A 17,412-nucleotide genomic window follows, 5' to 3' on the forward strand; every position below is an offset into this window, starting at 1 on the left:
TTGGCCAACCTGGATGTATGGATGACAGTTAAACGCATCTAAAATGGAGAACAGGCTCACAGACAGACACACACAGACTGAAATTAATTGATTAAACTAGTTTATTAATACTCTATAAGCAAATTCAAACACAGACACACACACACACACACACACACACAGACACACACACAGACAGAGACACACACATACACTGATATATATGCACACACATTTTGTTGCAGATATAGATATTTGAAATAATTGATAAGTGACACAAAACGTATTGTAAGTCTTCTCTTTTAAAGAGCTTAGATGTCATTTTCAGGTTTCACTGTAATCATAATCTGGCAAAACTGTAAAAACTGATGTGTCTGTATGAACAAGATTGTTAACTTTGACTCAATGAGATTTAAAATATTACAGCAGTGATTTTATAATGTCTAAGCCATGAATCAATCAAAGCCATGAACTGTACTGTTATAGTTAATTGAATGAGCTCATTAGTGGTCTTCCACTGCCATCTAGTGTTTATAAATTGTAATTTCTCATATAACACTGTGTTTTAACTTTTATAACTATTAGAGTGTTATTTTCTGCCCAATCTCTTTTAAATTTTGCATGCTTGTTAAGAATGAAATTATGCATTATTTTACAGAGTTTTGAGAATTTGTGGGCTTTCTGTTTGTATTAATAGGCCTTTGGGTACACTATGTAAAGAGCATATTATAAAATGACCAGTTTATAGTTGTCTGAATGCAAATGTTCAACATTTTTTTGATAATTATATACCTAGAAAGGCTAGAGAATTGTACTGCAGTGGTTTTATTGATTTTCAGCTAAAACCCTTGGACTAGTTTGTTAAAGTAGCTTATTTAATTTATTTTCTCTAATAATTAATTAACAGTTTTATTGACAACATTGGTCCCAGAGGCAAATATGTTCAGAATGAGGAGATCTATCATATGATATGAAGATCTAGTGTTTGTGTGAATATGAGCATTTTCAACCAATTTGAGGCCATTTACCATATAAATCCTGTTTTTGAGCCCATTTCTACTGTTATAGCGCCACCTATGGTCCGATCTCCATGAAACTTTGCACGCTTGTTCAGAGTAATCTGACACGTTTTCACCAAGTTTCGTAAAGTTTTGAGTTTTCGTTTAGGTTTTATAGGCTTTTGGGTATTATAGCCACACCCCTATTAAAAATTAACCTGTTATAGCTAACCAAAGGACAAAATTCAAAATTTTTTGATAATTATTCATCTAGAGAGTCCAGAGAATATTACTGCAGTGGTTTGATTGAGATTAAGCAAAAAACCAAGGACAAGTTCGCAAAAGTAGGTTTTTAATTCATTTGTGAATATTTAATGAATGATTTGATTGACAGCATCAGTCCCAGAGGCAAAGTTGTTCAGAATGAGGAGATCTATCATATGATATGAAGATCCAGTATTTGTGTGACTATATGAACATGTTCTTTAATTTCAAGTCATTTTCTATTGAAATCTTGTGTTTTTGAGACCCTTTTTACTGTTATAGAGCCACCTAAAGTCCGATCATCATGAAACTTTATATGCTTCCTAAGAGCCATCTGAGATATGTTTTCACCAAGTTTCGTAAAGTTTTGAGTTTTCATTTAGGTTTTATAGTCTTTTGGGTATATTTGGCCACACCCCTTTAATAAATGACACTGTTACAAGTAACTGAAGGACAAATTTCAATTTTTTTTTTTTTGATAAATATTGATCTAGAGTGTCCAGAGAATGTTACTGCAGTGGTTTGGTTCCGATCAGGTAAAAAACCTAGGACTAGTTCGCAAAAGTATGTTTTTAACATATTTGTGAATAATTATTGAATGATTTGATTGACAGCAATGGTTCTTGAGGCAAAGTTGTGCATTATGAGGAGATCTATCAAATGATATGCATATTGTGTTGATATGTGAAACACCACGTGATTAACGAGCCATAAAACTCGTTAGCGCCAACTAGTGGCCGATTTCTTTCTAAATTCTTAGAGACCTTTAGGGCCATGAGTTGAAAAGGCCCACTGAGTTTCGTTCCGATCATCCTCCGTTAACCTTGTCAAATATGTGCTCAAATTTCATTGGCCAATGGCGGCCATGTTCTTTGAGATACGCGAATGTCCTCATAGATACTTGTGCCATTTTGGACAAACACACTGTATACACAATTTCAGGTCGATCAGTCCAACGGTTTTCCAGTTACAGTTTTTTCAATCTTATAGCGCCACCAAGTGGCAAATCTGCGTTTTGTGCTCATACATATGTGTACCGAGTTTGGTGAAGATATCTCATTTCGTTCACGAGTTATAGCCTTTTGCGTAAAATTTGTCCTCGACTTACGAATGTTTTGGTTCCCCATTGCGACAGTGAGTTGAAAGTTCAACTTTTTTTGATAATTATTCATAAGCAGTGTCCAGGGAATATTTCAGTAGTGGTTTAGTTCTGGTCAGGTGAAAAACCTTGGACTAGTTCGCAAAATTATCTTTATTAATTAATCTTGAATATTTAATTAAGAGTTTTATTGATAACATTGTTCCCAGAGGCAAAGTTTTTCAGCATGAGAAGATCTATCTTACGATATGAAGATATAGTGTAGGGGGGAATATATGAACCATTTTTTGTACAATTTCTGTTATAATTGGAATATTGTGTTTTTGGAGACTTTATTTACTGGTATAACGCCACCTATGGTCCGATATTCATGAAACTTGGCATGCTTGTTAAGAGTCATCGGACACATGTTTTCTCTGTGTTTCGTAACGTTTTGAGTTTTTCTTTAGATTTTATAGGCATTTGGGTATATTTTGGCCACGCCCCTTCTCTAAATGACAGCGTTACAAGTAACCAAACGACAAAAATCAACATTTTTTGATAATTATTAATCTAGAGCGACCAGAGAATTACACTGCAGTGGTTTGGTCGAGATTGAGCATAAAACCTAGGACTAGTTCGCAAAAGTATGTTTTTAACATAATTGAGAATATTTAATGAACAATTTGATTGACAGCAATGGTTCTTGAGACAAAGTTGCTTGTTATGAGGAGATCTATCCAATGATATGCATATTTTGTTAATGTGTGAAAAATTGTACAATATACAATCGTTTATGTACTTGAAAAATGCAATTTCGCCCCCTAGTGGCCGATTTCTTTCAAAATTCTTACAGACCTTAAGGGCCATGAGTCGAACATGCCCACTGAGTTTCGTTCTGATTCACCTCCGTTAACCCTGTCAAATAGGTGCTTACATTTTTTTTGGCCAATGGCGGCCATGTTTTTTGAGATACATGAATGTCCTCATAAATACTTGTGCCCCTTCGGACAAAGACACTGCATACCAATTTTCAAGTCGATCGGACTAACGTTTGCCTAGTTATAACCATTTATAAGTTTTTTTGGTCTTATAGCGCCCCCAAGTGGCAAAGGAGCGCAATTTTTTTTGTTTGACCAAAGATTGAGCTTATACAAATGTGTACCAAGTTTGGTGAAGATATCTCATTTTGTTCACAAGTTATAGCCTTTTTTGTACGTTTTGGGGCCCCATTGCGACAGTGAGTTAAAATTTCAAAATATTTCCAGAGAATATTTCTGCAGTAGTTTGATTCTGATCGGGCGGAAAACCTAGGACTAGTTCGCAAAAGTAGGTTTCGGATATAACTAAATTTTGCGGAAAAACCGTGCGTCGTAAAGAAAAAAAGTTGAGTGTGCACTGCCCCAAGGATCGCAAGGATGTAAAGTTTTTGAATCTACGACAAACGGTCTACGAGCTACGGCCAAAATCGTAAAAAAAAAAATAGTTTTTTATGCTGTAGCGCCCCCGTTAGGCCGATTGTGACGAAACTTTGTCAACCTCTCCCCAAATTGAGCTCTACGATCTGGCCAAGTTTCAAGTCTCTAGGCCGTACGGTTTAGTCTGCACGATCAGTTTTACGGCGGAAAAATAATAATAATAATAAAAATCTTAACAGATACAAGAGGGTTTCAGCACTGCGTGCTTGAACCCCTAATAATAATAAAAGTCCTAACAATTACAATAGGGTTTCAGCACTGCATGCTCGAACCCCTAATAAAAAAAAATAATTAAAAAAATCATACTCGCAATGGTTTCACAAAAAAAAAAAAGAGTCAGGTTTAATTCTTCAAAAAAAAAAAAAAAAAAAAAAAAAAAAAAAAAGAGTTGTTTTTAACTGAAATATCCAAAAAGCTTCCCTTTGTAGAAGTCTTTGCCTTTAAACCGATATTTTTTAAACTAGATGGATTAGAATCATGAACAGATGCATAGTGCACTACCATAGGATAGTCTTTGTTTTTTGTACAAATTGCATTTTTATGCTCCCATAATCTAACTTGCAACCTACGTTTAGTTTGACCCAAGTGGAAGCAATTACATGGACACTGAAGTCTATTGATTACATATGTACTCTTACAATTTATAAAGTATCTAACTGGATCCAATACATTTTCTTTGTGCAGACATCTACAAATGATTTGGTTTGAATTACATTGTCACAATGATTGCTATGGCCACAAATTAAACATCCCTTGTATTCCTCTATCCAACCATGCTGTCGGTTTCATAGTAGGCAAATAACTTCTCAACACTTTATCCTTAATCGTGGGAGCCTTTCTGTAGTTTACAATTGGAGGTTCTTGAAAAATCTCAGGTTAACTCAGATCACTTTGAATAATGTCCCAGTTCTTAGTGATTATGTTTGATTTCATGTGACAATACTATAATACATCACAAAGTATGGTCGTGTTGAGCTGTTCTTTATGCTTTTCTTTTTAAGTCATCCTGTGGTAATTGTGTCACTTTATTCAAAGCCTGATCAACAACTCTTTTTTTGATATCCCCTCTCAAAAAAATCGGTCATATTTCTGGCAAAGCGATTAAAGTCAGAGTCTTGATCACATATCTATCTTAGTCTTTGAAAGTGACCAAACAGGATGCTTTCCATTAATGTTTTGTGTGAAAGCTCTTTTTATGCAGGATGGTGTTACGATCTGTGTCCTTTCTAAAAAGTGATGTATGAAGACATCCATCTGTCATGCTGTTTTTTTTTTGTTTTGTTTCTTGTTTAGGTTTTCTTGTCTTTATTTTGACATTTAGCCATGTTTCATGTTCCTGTGATGTGGTCCTTTTGTGTCATGTGTCATGCTTTCACTGGTTTATTATCTGGTCTTATGTATTTTTGTTCTGCTCTGTGATTGGCTGTTGTAGTCATGTGCCTGGTTTCCCATTGGTTGGTTCTTGTCATGTGACCCGATTGTCTTATATAAGTAGCCCTCATGTTGCGCTTATCTCTTGTTGAGTATTGTTTGTGTAACCCTCTGTTGGTCAGTCTTCAAGACTCAGATTAATGCTGTGTTTAAAGGGAAACTTTAATAGTGTCCTTTTGGTAAAACTGTGTTTGCTTGGATGCCACTGATTGTTTAGCTTTAGTCTTCTTTCTCCCTCTCCTTGTCTTCCTCTTCTTTTTTAAACTGTCCATTGTTGGTTTTGGTTATGACAAAAAAAAAAAAAAAAAAAAAAAACTACTCAAATCAGCTCTACTGTCAGAAAGGTAATCACCTACTAGTCAAATTAAAAGAGACTGAGCATTTGGTGTGCTGTGTTCTTCTGGAGGGAAGTCCTCTCTGCTTATTAGGTACCAATCTTTTCCAGGTGTAAACCCTTCCATCTTTATAATCTTTTTCATTCTGTTTCTTAACTTTTTCCTTTAAATTTGGAGAGCTCATCCTGTAATTGGACTTCCCATCTTTTTACTTGTTCAGTGGCTTCATTGTTTATTATAACTTTTAAATGTTCTTCATTTTTCATACACATTTCTGCTTGATTGAGTCATATAATTTATCAAATCATATTTGATTTGTTTATAATAGTCGTTAGTAGTCTGTAATGATAAGATGTCTTGAAAGTTTATTACTAGTATTATAGTTTTAAAATATTTCAAGGTGGCACCTATCTCCATTGTTGATTTTCTTTTTCATTTTTATGTATAATGAGTGGTGTTTTAGGTCTGTTTTTAGTGTTTTATTAGTTATTTTCTCCTCTCTTCGCACCCTCTTGAGTCCCACTTTTCTACTGCTTTACATGCCCATTTCTGGAGTTTTTTCCAAATCTAAGGTGTGAAAGACCAATGTTGAAACAGGAGGTTTTCATAACCCCCCCCCCCCCAATAATTAAATTGCTTCTGCACTGCAGCATTGCTGCAAGAAATTTTAAGGGGCTTGGAATTGTTTTGTTATTTTTTTTTATAGTGAAAAGTGCAAAAGTGAAAATCAAACTTGGACTTGTACCTTCTGAACCAGATAAACACTTGTGGCTCTTTTACCAGCGATTTGATCCAAGACACTACCCTCCTCCACAAAGTAACTCACATCAGCTATATGAACACCAACTTCAAAATTGCCTACATGAGGAAAGGAAAAAAAAAAGTTTATTGTATTATAAAGAGCTGATTTTTTGTAAGTGTAACAACCTTTTTAATGAGTTCCAATGTCAAAGGAACCACACATACCATCTGAGAGCTGTTTGCAGGATAGTGCATCATCTAGATCTCTGGCAGTAGCTGGGTCGATGGTAAATACACATTCTTTTCTTAAAAATAAATAAACATAAAACAAGGAAAGAAGTGTCTTATATATTTTTTTAAAAATTAAATTGAGTCACAAAGCACAAAAAATGAATAAATTACAATATGGAGTGCTGAAGAGATGGGAAAGGGTAGTAGGTTACCTGAGATCTCTTCTTCTAGAGAGCTCATGAGCAGGGATGCTCCAGGGCAGATCTTGGGGAAGACAATTCAAGACCTCCTCTAAAAACTCTGAGAAGTCAACATCATATTCAGTCATGATGCCTTCTGTTTCTGGCTCTATTTCACCTGCTTGCCCTAACGTTTTTGCAAGCCGCCTAGAACCAGAGAAAAACAGCTTTGATAAATGCTTTTATGAAGAATGATTACTAATGTATACCCTATAATTTGAAGAAAATACTGGTAACCCAGATCTCACCCTTCAGCAAAGTTGTTGTCTGCTGGCCAGTGTGTTATTCGGCAGATAAAGAGTACGTTTTCATAGTCTCCAGGTCTGGAGACAAAGTCTGCAGGACAGTCTACTAGAGGCACATTAACTCTTGGAATCCGATGGTCCACAGGAGAGAACATTGCAAAATTCTTGTTAGGGAGAAATTTAAGGAAGCCTGATGCTGCCCTGGAGTGCTTTTGCTCAAAAATGATTACAACCTGAAATCACAACATGCACATACAATTATACATATCAAAATAAAGAAAGTCATGTTATAATTTAATTTTTCTCCAAACTGAGATGTATTATCAACATCATGAAGATAAAATTCACCTCATTTACTTTCATAATACATGTTCTTGATGTTATTGTGCATAATTTGTCAAGTGATGCACATTTTTCCAAAGACCAAGAAGAAAAAATTATAAAGACAGATATGGCTGGACGAAAATGTTTTAATAATGATAATTATCGTGATATAATTTTCTTTATAACAAGGGTTCGATGAATGTTCGATATAATGTTTATGCAGGAAAAGCGGAACAAAACAGTGTGACTCACTTGAACCACACCATGTGGACTGTTTATCAGGTTTCCCACTCTAAGCCAAATGTCAAATTCCCTGACTTTCATTGACTAAAAAGCTGAATTTCCATGACCTATATTGAACAATATAGGTGCAAACTGCAAGCTTAATTTACTTGTTCACAGAAGTTTTTAGTACAAAACTAAGTTAAACACACATACTGCTATATATTTTTTTTTTAATTTCTTTGCTTTTAGCTGTTAAATGCACTTTGATATTTTCTGTACAGAAATGTATGGTTTTTATGCTTTCAGGGATTAAACGCTCTGAAGGATTTTCTGTTTGTCATTAATTCTTTCATTATTTCTTCACATTTACTTTTCTGTTGTCTACTTTTAAATCCCAGTCTTTGAAGTGGTCATTTTGTAGCCAAAGCTAAAAAACAGTCTGGGGCTCAACACTAAGGATTTTTTCTACTGCCCCGATTGGGCCAGTGGTTCAAATTATTACTTGCCCTGCCAATAATTTCATTGGCCCTCCAACAAAAATTTGTTCACTCACTATTAAAGTGAGTATATATATATATATATATATATATATATATATATATATATATTTTTTTTTTTTTTTTTTTTTTGCAATGTTTGCCTTTTTATTATGACAGGACAGTATTTAGAGAGGAAGCAAAGTGGGAGAGAGAGAAGGGGGCGGGATTGGAAAGGTCCACGAGCCAGGACCCGAACTCGGGACGCCTGAAGCGCAACGGCGCTATATGCTGCCCACGAGGCTATTGGCGCCAGCAAATGCTTACTTTTAAAAGTAAAATTAATGTGAACTTATTTTCATTTACAGCTGTCATGAATAAGAACTATGACTTTTATTGTCTTAAGTGAGCATATTGTATATCCTTTCAAACAAATGACTTACCTTTCCAGTCCTTTGCATGGCCCTCTCTGAACTTGATCCAGAAATGTTGAATGCACTTCCATGTTTGACAGATTGTGTTGTGACAGGGGCTAAGGGGGGGAAAAAAAAAAAAAATTCCAGCAATATAAATGTGATTGCTTACAGCTATTTTCAGTTTTATATTCAGTCATTTCCTTCAATTGAGTGTACAACAGCATGGGATAGTTACATTTTCCAATATATTTGAAAAGTCTCTTATGCTCAAAATACAATACAAACTGAAATATTGTGAAACATTACTACAATAAACAATAACTATTTTAATTTGAATACATTTTAAAAAGGTATTTGTGTAATGGCAAAGCTCCTGTTTTTAAGTGTCACAATCCTTTAGAAATCATTCTAATATGTTGATTTGGTGCTAAAGAAACACTTTTTTTCTTCTTCTGGTTGTGAGTCTATGGCAGGCCATAGAACTGCTTGCAAAAATGAGGTGCTGTTACTGTAGCTCATGCATTTTTATAATAACTTACTGTTGATGGGCATTATGGGATTGTGTGCGCTTCATTCAACTTTGAAATCTGGAGCTGCACGACTGACCAATGACTGAACATGGGAAGCATTATTCTAAATGTTTGGTAAGTTCATTTAATTTTATTTTAGAATAAGCTTTTATATTTGTTTCATTTAATGTAAAAATGACATCATACCACATTACATTATAACATTTATCAACTTTTTTTTTTTTTAATCAGGCTTCATTCAAGTTTAAAATCCAGTTGACTAGCACAACAGTGATTGAAGATTAGAGACATTAATCATAATTTTTGCTAAGTTCACTTAAATACCCTTTTATATTAATTTAATTTAATGTAGAAGCAATATCATATTACATTAACGCTAGGGTCTTCAACTGGGGGTCCGTCAATTAAGATTTGATCACAAAATTTTTTTGTTACAAAAATTAAAACAGGAGTAAAAAAATAACAGTCAATTTTAAATATAAGTACTCAGAAAGAAAAGCAAGAGCACCCCAGCTGATTAGGGGTGACCCCGAATAGTCGAAGATTTAAATGTCTGATTTCACATAGAAATTCCGGTTTTCTTCCAATAAGTTAATATACAGCCTATTAAACTAATGCTGTAAATTGTAGAATCTGAAAAGAAAGAAGCTTCAAATAAATATTTTAACGTGCGTCAATAAATCTAACCACCCCTATAGATTTAAGTTTTCCTTTCCATAATCCGTGACTGACAGAGGAGCATCTTGGCGGCAGGGATTTAAAACTTTAACAAGACTCAAATTGACACAGGCAGAGTGAAAGACTGGATTTTTTCGATCAGGTAGGGTACAAGTGATTTCAAAACATTTCAACTTTTGTTTTTGCCCCCATTTTTCATGAGCTGAACTCAAAGATCTAAGATTTTTTCCATGTACAAAAAAGGTCTATTTCTCTCAAATACTGTTCACAAATCTGTGTTAGAGAACACTTCTCCTTTGCCAAAATAATCCATCCACCTCACAGGTGTGGCATATCAAGATGCTGATTAGACTGCATGATTATTGCACAGCTGTGCCTTAGGCTGGCTACAATAAAAGGCTACTCTAAAATGTGCAGTTTTACTGTATTGGGGGGTCCGAAAACCAGTCAGTATCTGGTGTGACTACCATTTGCCTCACGCAGTGCAACACATCTCCTTGATCAGGAGTTGATCAGGTTGTTGATTGTGGCCTGTGGAATGTTGGTCCACTCCTCTTCAATGGCTGTGCGAAGTTGCTGGATATTGGCAGAAACTGGAACATGTATACGCCGATCCAGAGCATCCCAAACATGCTCAATGTGTGACATATCCGGTGAGTATGCTGGCCATGCAAGAACTGGGATGTTTTCAGCTTTTAGGAATTGTGAACAGATCCTTGCAGCATGGGGCTGTGCATTATCATGCTGCAACATGAGGTGATGGTCGTGGATGAATAGCATAACAATGGGCCTCAGGATCACGTCACGGTATCTATGTGCATTCAAAATGCCATCAATAAAATGCACCTGTGTTCGTTGTCCATAACATACGCCTGCCCATACCATAACTGCACCGCCACCATGGGCCACACGATCCACAACGTTGACATCAGCAAACCGCTTACTCACACGACGCCATACACGCTGTCTGCCATCTGCCCTGTACAGTGAAAACCAGGATTCACCCGTGAAGAGAACACCTCTCCAAAGTGCCAGATGCCATTGAATGTGAGCATTTGTCCACTCAATTCGGTTACGACGAAGAACTGCAGTCAGGTCGAGACCCCAATGAGGATGACAAACATGCAGATGAGCTTCCCTGAGACGGTTTCATGTAGAAATTCTTTGGTTATGCAAACCAATTGTTGGAGCAGCTGGTTTCAAATTCTCTTGGAGGTGAAGATGCTGGATGTGGAGGTCCTGGGCTGGTGTGGTTACACATGGACTGCGGTTGTGAGGCCGGTTGTATGTACTGCCAAATTCATTGAAACGCCTTTAGAGATGACTTATGGTAGAGAAATAAACATTCAATTCACGGGCAACAGCTCTGGTGGACATTCCTGCAGTCAGCATGCCAACTGCATGCTCCCTCAAAACTTGCGACATCTGTGACATTGTGCTGTGTGATAAAACTGCACATTTTAGAGTGGCCTTTTATTGTGGCCAGCCTAAGGCACACCTGTACAATAATCATGCTGTCTAATCAGCATCTTGATATACCACACCTGTAAGGTGGATGGATTATCTCGTCTTAGATCTTTGAGTTCAGCTAATGAAAAATGGGGGCAAAAACAAAAGTGTTGTGTTTATAATTGTGTCAGTGTATTTTGTGTATACATTATCTCATATAAGATGTATTTGGTTGAGTTGCACTGCAGTAAAGCGCTTCATTGTAGTGCTACGGTGATTATGACGTGCATTAACTAGCATATCCTCTGCTTTGTCAGAGAGGTTATTGGTGTATCCTCTGCTTTGCCAGGGAAAGTTAACAGTTTTTATCTGTTAACCCTCTTGAGTCGATTAACGCGGATACGTATTTTGTGGCATATTCTCCTGATAAGAACTTAAATTACACTTTTAGATTTGATCGTATAGATAAGAGCAATACATCAATCGAATCTGTAAAGGGCCCACTTTAATTTGTATACACACATAATAACAACAAAATTTGTGCAATTATAAAATAAAGAAAACAAACAGACACTGTCTGCCGCCTTGGTTCTGCGTGATCATTTAGAAACGTGTCATTAAAATGAACAAACTCAGTAAATACTCAAGTTTTCATATAACTTGTACACATTTTACTAGTTAGACTTTTTCCAAAATATAATTCCTGACTAAATGTATAATCAAGTGAAACATTATGAAGTTTCATTTACATCATCTCAATGTTTCATGATGCCAGGATGTTTTTTTATGATTGTTTTTTTATGTTCTAAAGTACAACATAGACAGCAATAAGATATAAAAGTAATATGAGTTATGTGCCAGGTATGTTATGTTCATTTATATATTGCAACATGACACAATACCAGTCAAAATATTTGAACAGTAAGATTTTTAATGTTTTTGTAAAGAATTCTCTTCTGCTGACCAAGCCTGCATTTATTTGATCCAAAATACAGAAAGTTTCATTTGCTAAAACAGTAATATTGTGAAATATTTTTATTATTTTAAATAACTGCTTTCTAATTGAATATATTTTAAAAATTAATTCATTCCTGTGATCAAAGCTAAATTTTCAGCATCATTACTCCAGTCTTACTCAAAGTGTAACAATATACACTATACCATTCAAATGCTGGAAGTCAGTATATTATATATATATATATATATATATATATATATATATATATATATATATATATATATATATATATTTAAAACTTTTATTTAGCACACAAGTGACGATAAATACAATATTCATGTTAAAAACGATGCTGTTCTTTCAATCAAATAATAATAATAATTATTATTATTATTATTTTATTTACATATTTTGAGTAGCAAATCAGAATATTAGGATGATTTCTGAAGGATCGTGTGACTCGAGTACTGATGCTAAAAATTCAGCTTTGAAAGTCAGCTTTGATTGTTCCTAATAAACTGTTTTACTGCACTTGCAAGTGAATCTCAAGTTATTTTGTGGGATAATTAAATATATTCTAAATAAACTACAAACATAAAAATATATACATTTATTTTGTCCTCACATTCTTTATTGTAACTCTTCCCTCTCAGTCACACACCTGGCTGAAAGACTCATTATGCAGCTCATTATGCGGGCCTTTGTCTTCTCAGGTGTGAATCACACAAATATTCATGTCAATCACGCCTACTCGCATATGCCCTTTCGAAACAAAAACTCTCTTAGAATATTTAAATCTATTGTTTTCTGTGAGCGAGTAAACAAGATGATTTTCACGTCATTTTGAAGCAAAAATTCTAGGCTGCAAGGTATAGCGACATAGTCGCTTGGGATAAAAGCATCTGCTAAATGATTAAATGTAAATGTTTGACAGTCTTGTGAACAAACATTCTCTTTGTGAGTGACAGAGGCGGTCAGATTGGATTTAACCAACCAACAGTCAGATGAAAGTTATCCTGACTTACAGTCTTCATGTAGACAAGAGGACAGTTGCAATACTGGAAGGATGGAGAAAGATGCAAATGCATTTGAAGTATGTGGAGCAAGACAAAGGGCTCAGAGTAGGGTAGAAGGGTTTGCAACTGTTCCATCTGCAGCCCCCATATTCTAGTCACAGGCAGTCTGTACAGCTCTAGGTCTTGAGGCCAAAGAAAGACTTGCTAAGACAGGTTAGCTACTTGGGAAAGAGACTCTGATGTTAAAGCCAGAGTAAAGATTGCAGCAGCATCCTTTCAGATCAACACAGAGAACCAACAAAAATGTTAAAGTCCTAAGAAGGAGGGCAATTGTCATTACTGTGGTATACCTGGACACTGGATGAAAGTGTGTAGGAAAAGCAAGAAGACATTAGGAGAAATTAACAGCTTTACTCAGCTCCTACTCAGTTTACTTACTACTCTGAAACAGCCCCTCTCCACTTCATCCAACTGTTGGAGCAGCTTGCTCAAGTGTTAACTGTTAGGGCTGTGTGTGCTTAATTTCCCCAGTAATGTACAACAAAGATGAAAGATTCTTTGTAATAAAACTGCAGGAAGGTGACGGTCACTTCCTTCCATTGCATCACATGAAAAACTAAGGTGAAGTACATTGTATTGAGCATTTAAGGTAAATATGATGACATAAGACAAATGATTCTCTTAAGCAAAGTCTGTAGCAAGAGGTTCCTGTCAGTTCCTGTTCTCTTATCATTAGTCAAATGAACCAGATTACTGAGACTATCACCTTTTGTTTGTAATGGCTCTTGGTGCCTCTGCCCCAGTCTTTGAGTAGTTATGCTGATTGGATTAGGACTGGTGAAATGTGGTAGGTGCTATACCTGAATACTTCATTTGCATGCCTTGTTTAGGGTCGTCACCCAGGTGCTTTGTCTCCATTTCTAAGCACTGCCCCCTAAATGAATATAAACTACAATGTATCAATGCCTAGACTTTTGATGACTGCAGCGCCACACAGCGGTTCTCAAAGAGTCCTGCTGAAGACACCCAAGAGTCTCCTGGTCTTCGCTTCTGAGTTTCCAACATACTACAAAAATAAATATTATTGGCAAAACCGATTTAACAAATGCTCCATTGTGTTTTTGAGCTTGAGCTCTGGAGAACGTGAAAGGTTAGATTATTGTAATGCGTTATTGGGTGGTTGTTCTGCACTCTGATGGAGTTTTGGTCACCTATGGCTTACTAAGTTGGCGACACTTAATTTCCAGCGATATTGTTGAATTGATTGTACAGATACTGTTTAAACTGAACTGAGCTAGATGATGACATAACTAAATCCAATGATGACCTGCCTTTAAGTGAAAATTAAGTGTTTACTATTGTCCTTTTGCATTATAGACACTATTTCCCTATTTGATACTGTAAAGCTGCTTTGACAATCTGAATTGTTAAAAGCACTATATAAATAAAAGTGACTTGAATTTTTAAATCGCTTTTAATGCACCTCCTTATATTTACCCAGTCTGCTTCAAACTTCATCAGAATAATGTAAAATATACGGCCGTTGTAAAACTGAGAAGGGATTACTGAGATCTTAAATATTGTTGCCATGGCACATGTTAAACTTTAATATTCTTTTCTGGTGTTTTTGAGGCCCTTGACATGCTTAATTTAATGAAACTCAACTAACAAAGATCAGTGACGGCCTCAAGATTTTTTCTTGTTTCACTTTCACAGCACGTTAAAACATCACACTCTTACTTGATCTGGACAAACTGCATCTGTAGAAAGATTAAAGACTCTAGCTTCGATATTTGACCACTGTTTTGATAAAACATTGTTGCAGTGACAGTAATTTAGTAATTTATGTCAGGAGTGCAAAATAAATCTGAATGCGTCATATTTGGAATAGAAATTCACCATGCATTCATAGTCACGTCTGTAGTGGTTTATTTATGTTCACATAGCTTCAATAAGGGCTTATAGTCCAAAAATGCATACACATAGAGATACACTCACCTAAAGGATTATAGGGAACACCATACTAATACTGTGTTTGACCCCCTTTCGCCTTCAGAACTGCCTTAATTCTACGTGGTATTGATTCAACAAGGTGCTGAAAGCATTCTTTAGAAATGTTGGCCCATATTGATAGGATAGCATCTTGCAGTCAATGGAGATTTGTGGGATGCACATCCAGGGCATGAAGCTCCCGTTCCACCACATCCCAAAGATGCTCTATTGGGTTGAGATCTGGTGACTATGGGGGCCATTTTAGTACAGTGAACTCATTGTCATGTTCAAGAAACCAATTTGAAATGATTCGAGCTTTGTGACATGGTGCATTATCCTGCTGGAAGTAGCCATCAGAGGATGGGTACATGGTGGTCATAAAGGGATGGACATGGTCAGAAACAATGCTCAGGTAGGCCGTGGCATTTAAACGATGCCCAATTGGCACTAAGGGGCCTAAAGTGTGCCAAGAGAAACATCCCCCACACCATTACACCACCACCAGCAGCCTGCACAGTGGTAACAAGGCATGATGAATCCATGTTCTCCTTCTGTTTACGCCAAATTCTGACTCTACCATCTGAATGTCTCAACAGAAATCCAGACTCATCAGACCAGGCAACATTTTTACAGTCTTCAACTGTCCAATTTTGGTGAGCTCATGTAAATTGTAGCCTCTTTTTCCTATTTGTAGTGGAGATGAGTGGTACCCGGTGGGGTCTTCTGCTGTTGTAGCCCATCTGCCTCAAGGTTGTGCATGTTGTGGCTTCACAAATGCTTTGCTGCATACCTCGGTTGTAACAAGTGGTTATTTCAGTCTAAGTTGCTCTTCTATCAGCTTGAATCAGTCAGCCCATTCTCCTCTGACCTCTAGCATCAACAAGGCATTTTCGCCCACAGGACTGCCGCATACTGGATGTTTTTCCCTTTTCACACCATTCTTTGTAAACCCTAGAAATGGTTGTGTGTGAAAATCCCAGTAACTGAGCAGATTGTGAAATACTCAGACCGGCCCGTCTGGCACCAACAACCATGCCACAATCAAAATTGCTTAAATCACCTTTCTTTCCCATTCTGACATTCAGTTTGGAGTTCAGGAGATTGTCTTGACCTGGACCACACCCCTAAATGCATTGAAGCAACTGCCATGTGATTGGTTGATTAGATAATTAGATGCATTAATGAGAAATTGAACAGGCGTTCCTAATAATCCTTTAGGTGAGTGTATATAGATATATTTATACATTTACTTCATATTTCTTCAGACAGAATCATCATTTCTATTCATTTTCCACTGATTTACACGATCTGATGAAAATTAGCAGCTCCCAGGGCTGTCTCGGTGTGTTTACTCTTGTGTGCTCACGCTCTGACTCAGAGGAACCTCATTCACTCGTCGCTTGTCAATCATAAATGCGCATCATAACCTGCCCTGTCTCATCCTGTGATGTGCTTCCTTCATTCTTCCTCATTCAGATCTAACCACAACAAACACAGAGAAATGTCTGTACCCACAAAATACCCAAATAATAAACACATGATTACGATAGTATATGGTTTGTATTAGGGATGCGCCGATCCGACATTCATATCAGGTATCGGTCAGAGAGGGCTAATCCAAATCAGAGATTTTTTTTCCTCCAATTGTGCGAATTCTTCTGTGTTACTTATTGTAATAATATACAAACCCAATTCCAAAAAAGTTGGGACACTGTACAAATTGTGAATAAAAACAGAATGCAATGATGTGGAAGTTTCAAATTTCAATATTTCATTCAGAATACAACATAGATGACATATCAAATGTTTAAACTGAGAAAATTTATCATTTTAAGGGAAAAATAAGTTGATTTTAAATTTCATGGCATCAACACATGATGTTGTCCTTGTCCTCTTTAGTCCGGTTGACATGGCATCCCAGTTTTTCAAAAAGAACTTCAAATTTTGATTCGTCTGACCACAGAACAGTTTTCCACTTTGCCAGTCAATTTTAAATGAGCCTTGGCCCAGAGAAAACGCCTGTGCTTCTGGATCATGTTTAGATATGGCTTCTTTTTTGACCTATAGAGTTTTAGCCGGCAACGGCGAATGGCACGGTGGATTGTGTTCACCGACAATGTTTTCTGGAAGAATTCCTGAGCCCATGTTGTCATTTCCATTACAGTAGCATTCCTGTATGTGATGCAGTGCCGTCTAAGGGCCCGAAAATCACGGGCATCCAGAATGGTTTTCCGTCCTTGACCCTTACGCACAGAGATTGTTCCAGATTCTCTGAATCTTTGGATGATATTATGCACTGTAGATGATGGTAACTTCAAACTCTTGGCTA

General features: G+C 36.4%; 1 protein-coding gene across 2 annotated transcripts in view; it reads right to left on the reverse strand.

Moving 5' to 3' along the window:
• The window catches only part of dis3l2 (DIS3 like 3'-5' exoribonuclease 2), a 97,843-nt gene that overhangs the window by 33,235 nt on the left and 47,196 nt on the right, over nucleotides 1-17,412 (reverse strand). For both annotated transcript variants that reach the window (XM_042717633.1, XM_042717632.1), the window contains exons 7-11: nucleotides 8,488-8,576; nucleotides 7,023-7,252; nucleotides 6,748-6,921; nucleotides 6,530-6,609; nucleotides 6,309-6,421 (exon numbers count right to left, since the gene is read on the reverse strand). In XM_042717633.1, the coding sequence (XP_042573567.1) occupies nucleotides 6,309-6,421; nucleotides 6,530-6,609; nucleotides 6,748-6,921; nucleotides 7,023-7,252; nucleotides 8,488-8,576 (686 nt within the window). The remainder of the gene's footprint in view (nucleotides 1-6,308; nucleotides 6,422-6,529; nucleotides 6,610-6,747; nucleotides 6,922-7,022; nucleotides 7,253-8,487; nucleotides 8,577-17,412) is intronic.

The sequence above is a fragment of the Cyprinus carpio genome, chromosome B2 (genome assembly GCF_018340385.1).
Source record: "Cyprinus carpio isolate SPL01 chromosome B2, ASM1834038v1, whole genome shotgun sequence".
NCBI lineage: Eukaryota > Metazoa > Chordata > Actinopteri > Cypriniformes > Cyprinidae > Cyprinus > Cyprinus carpio.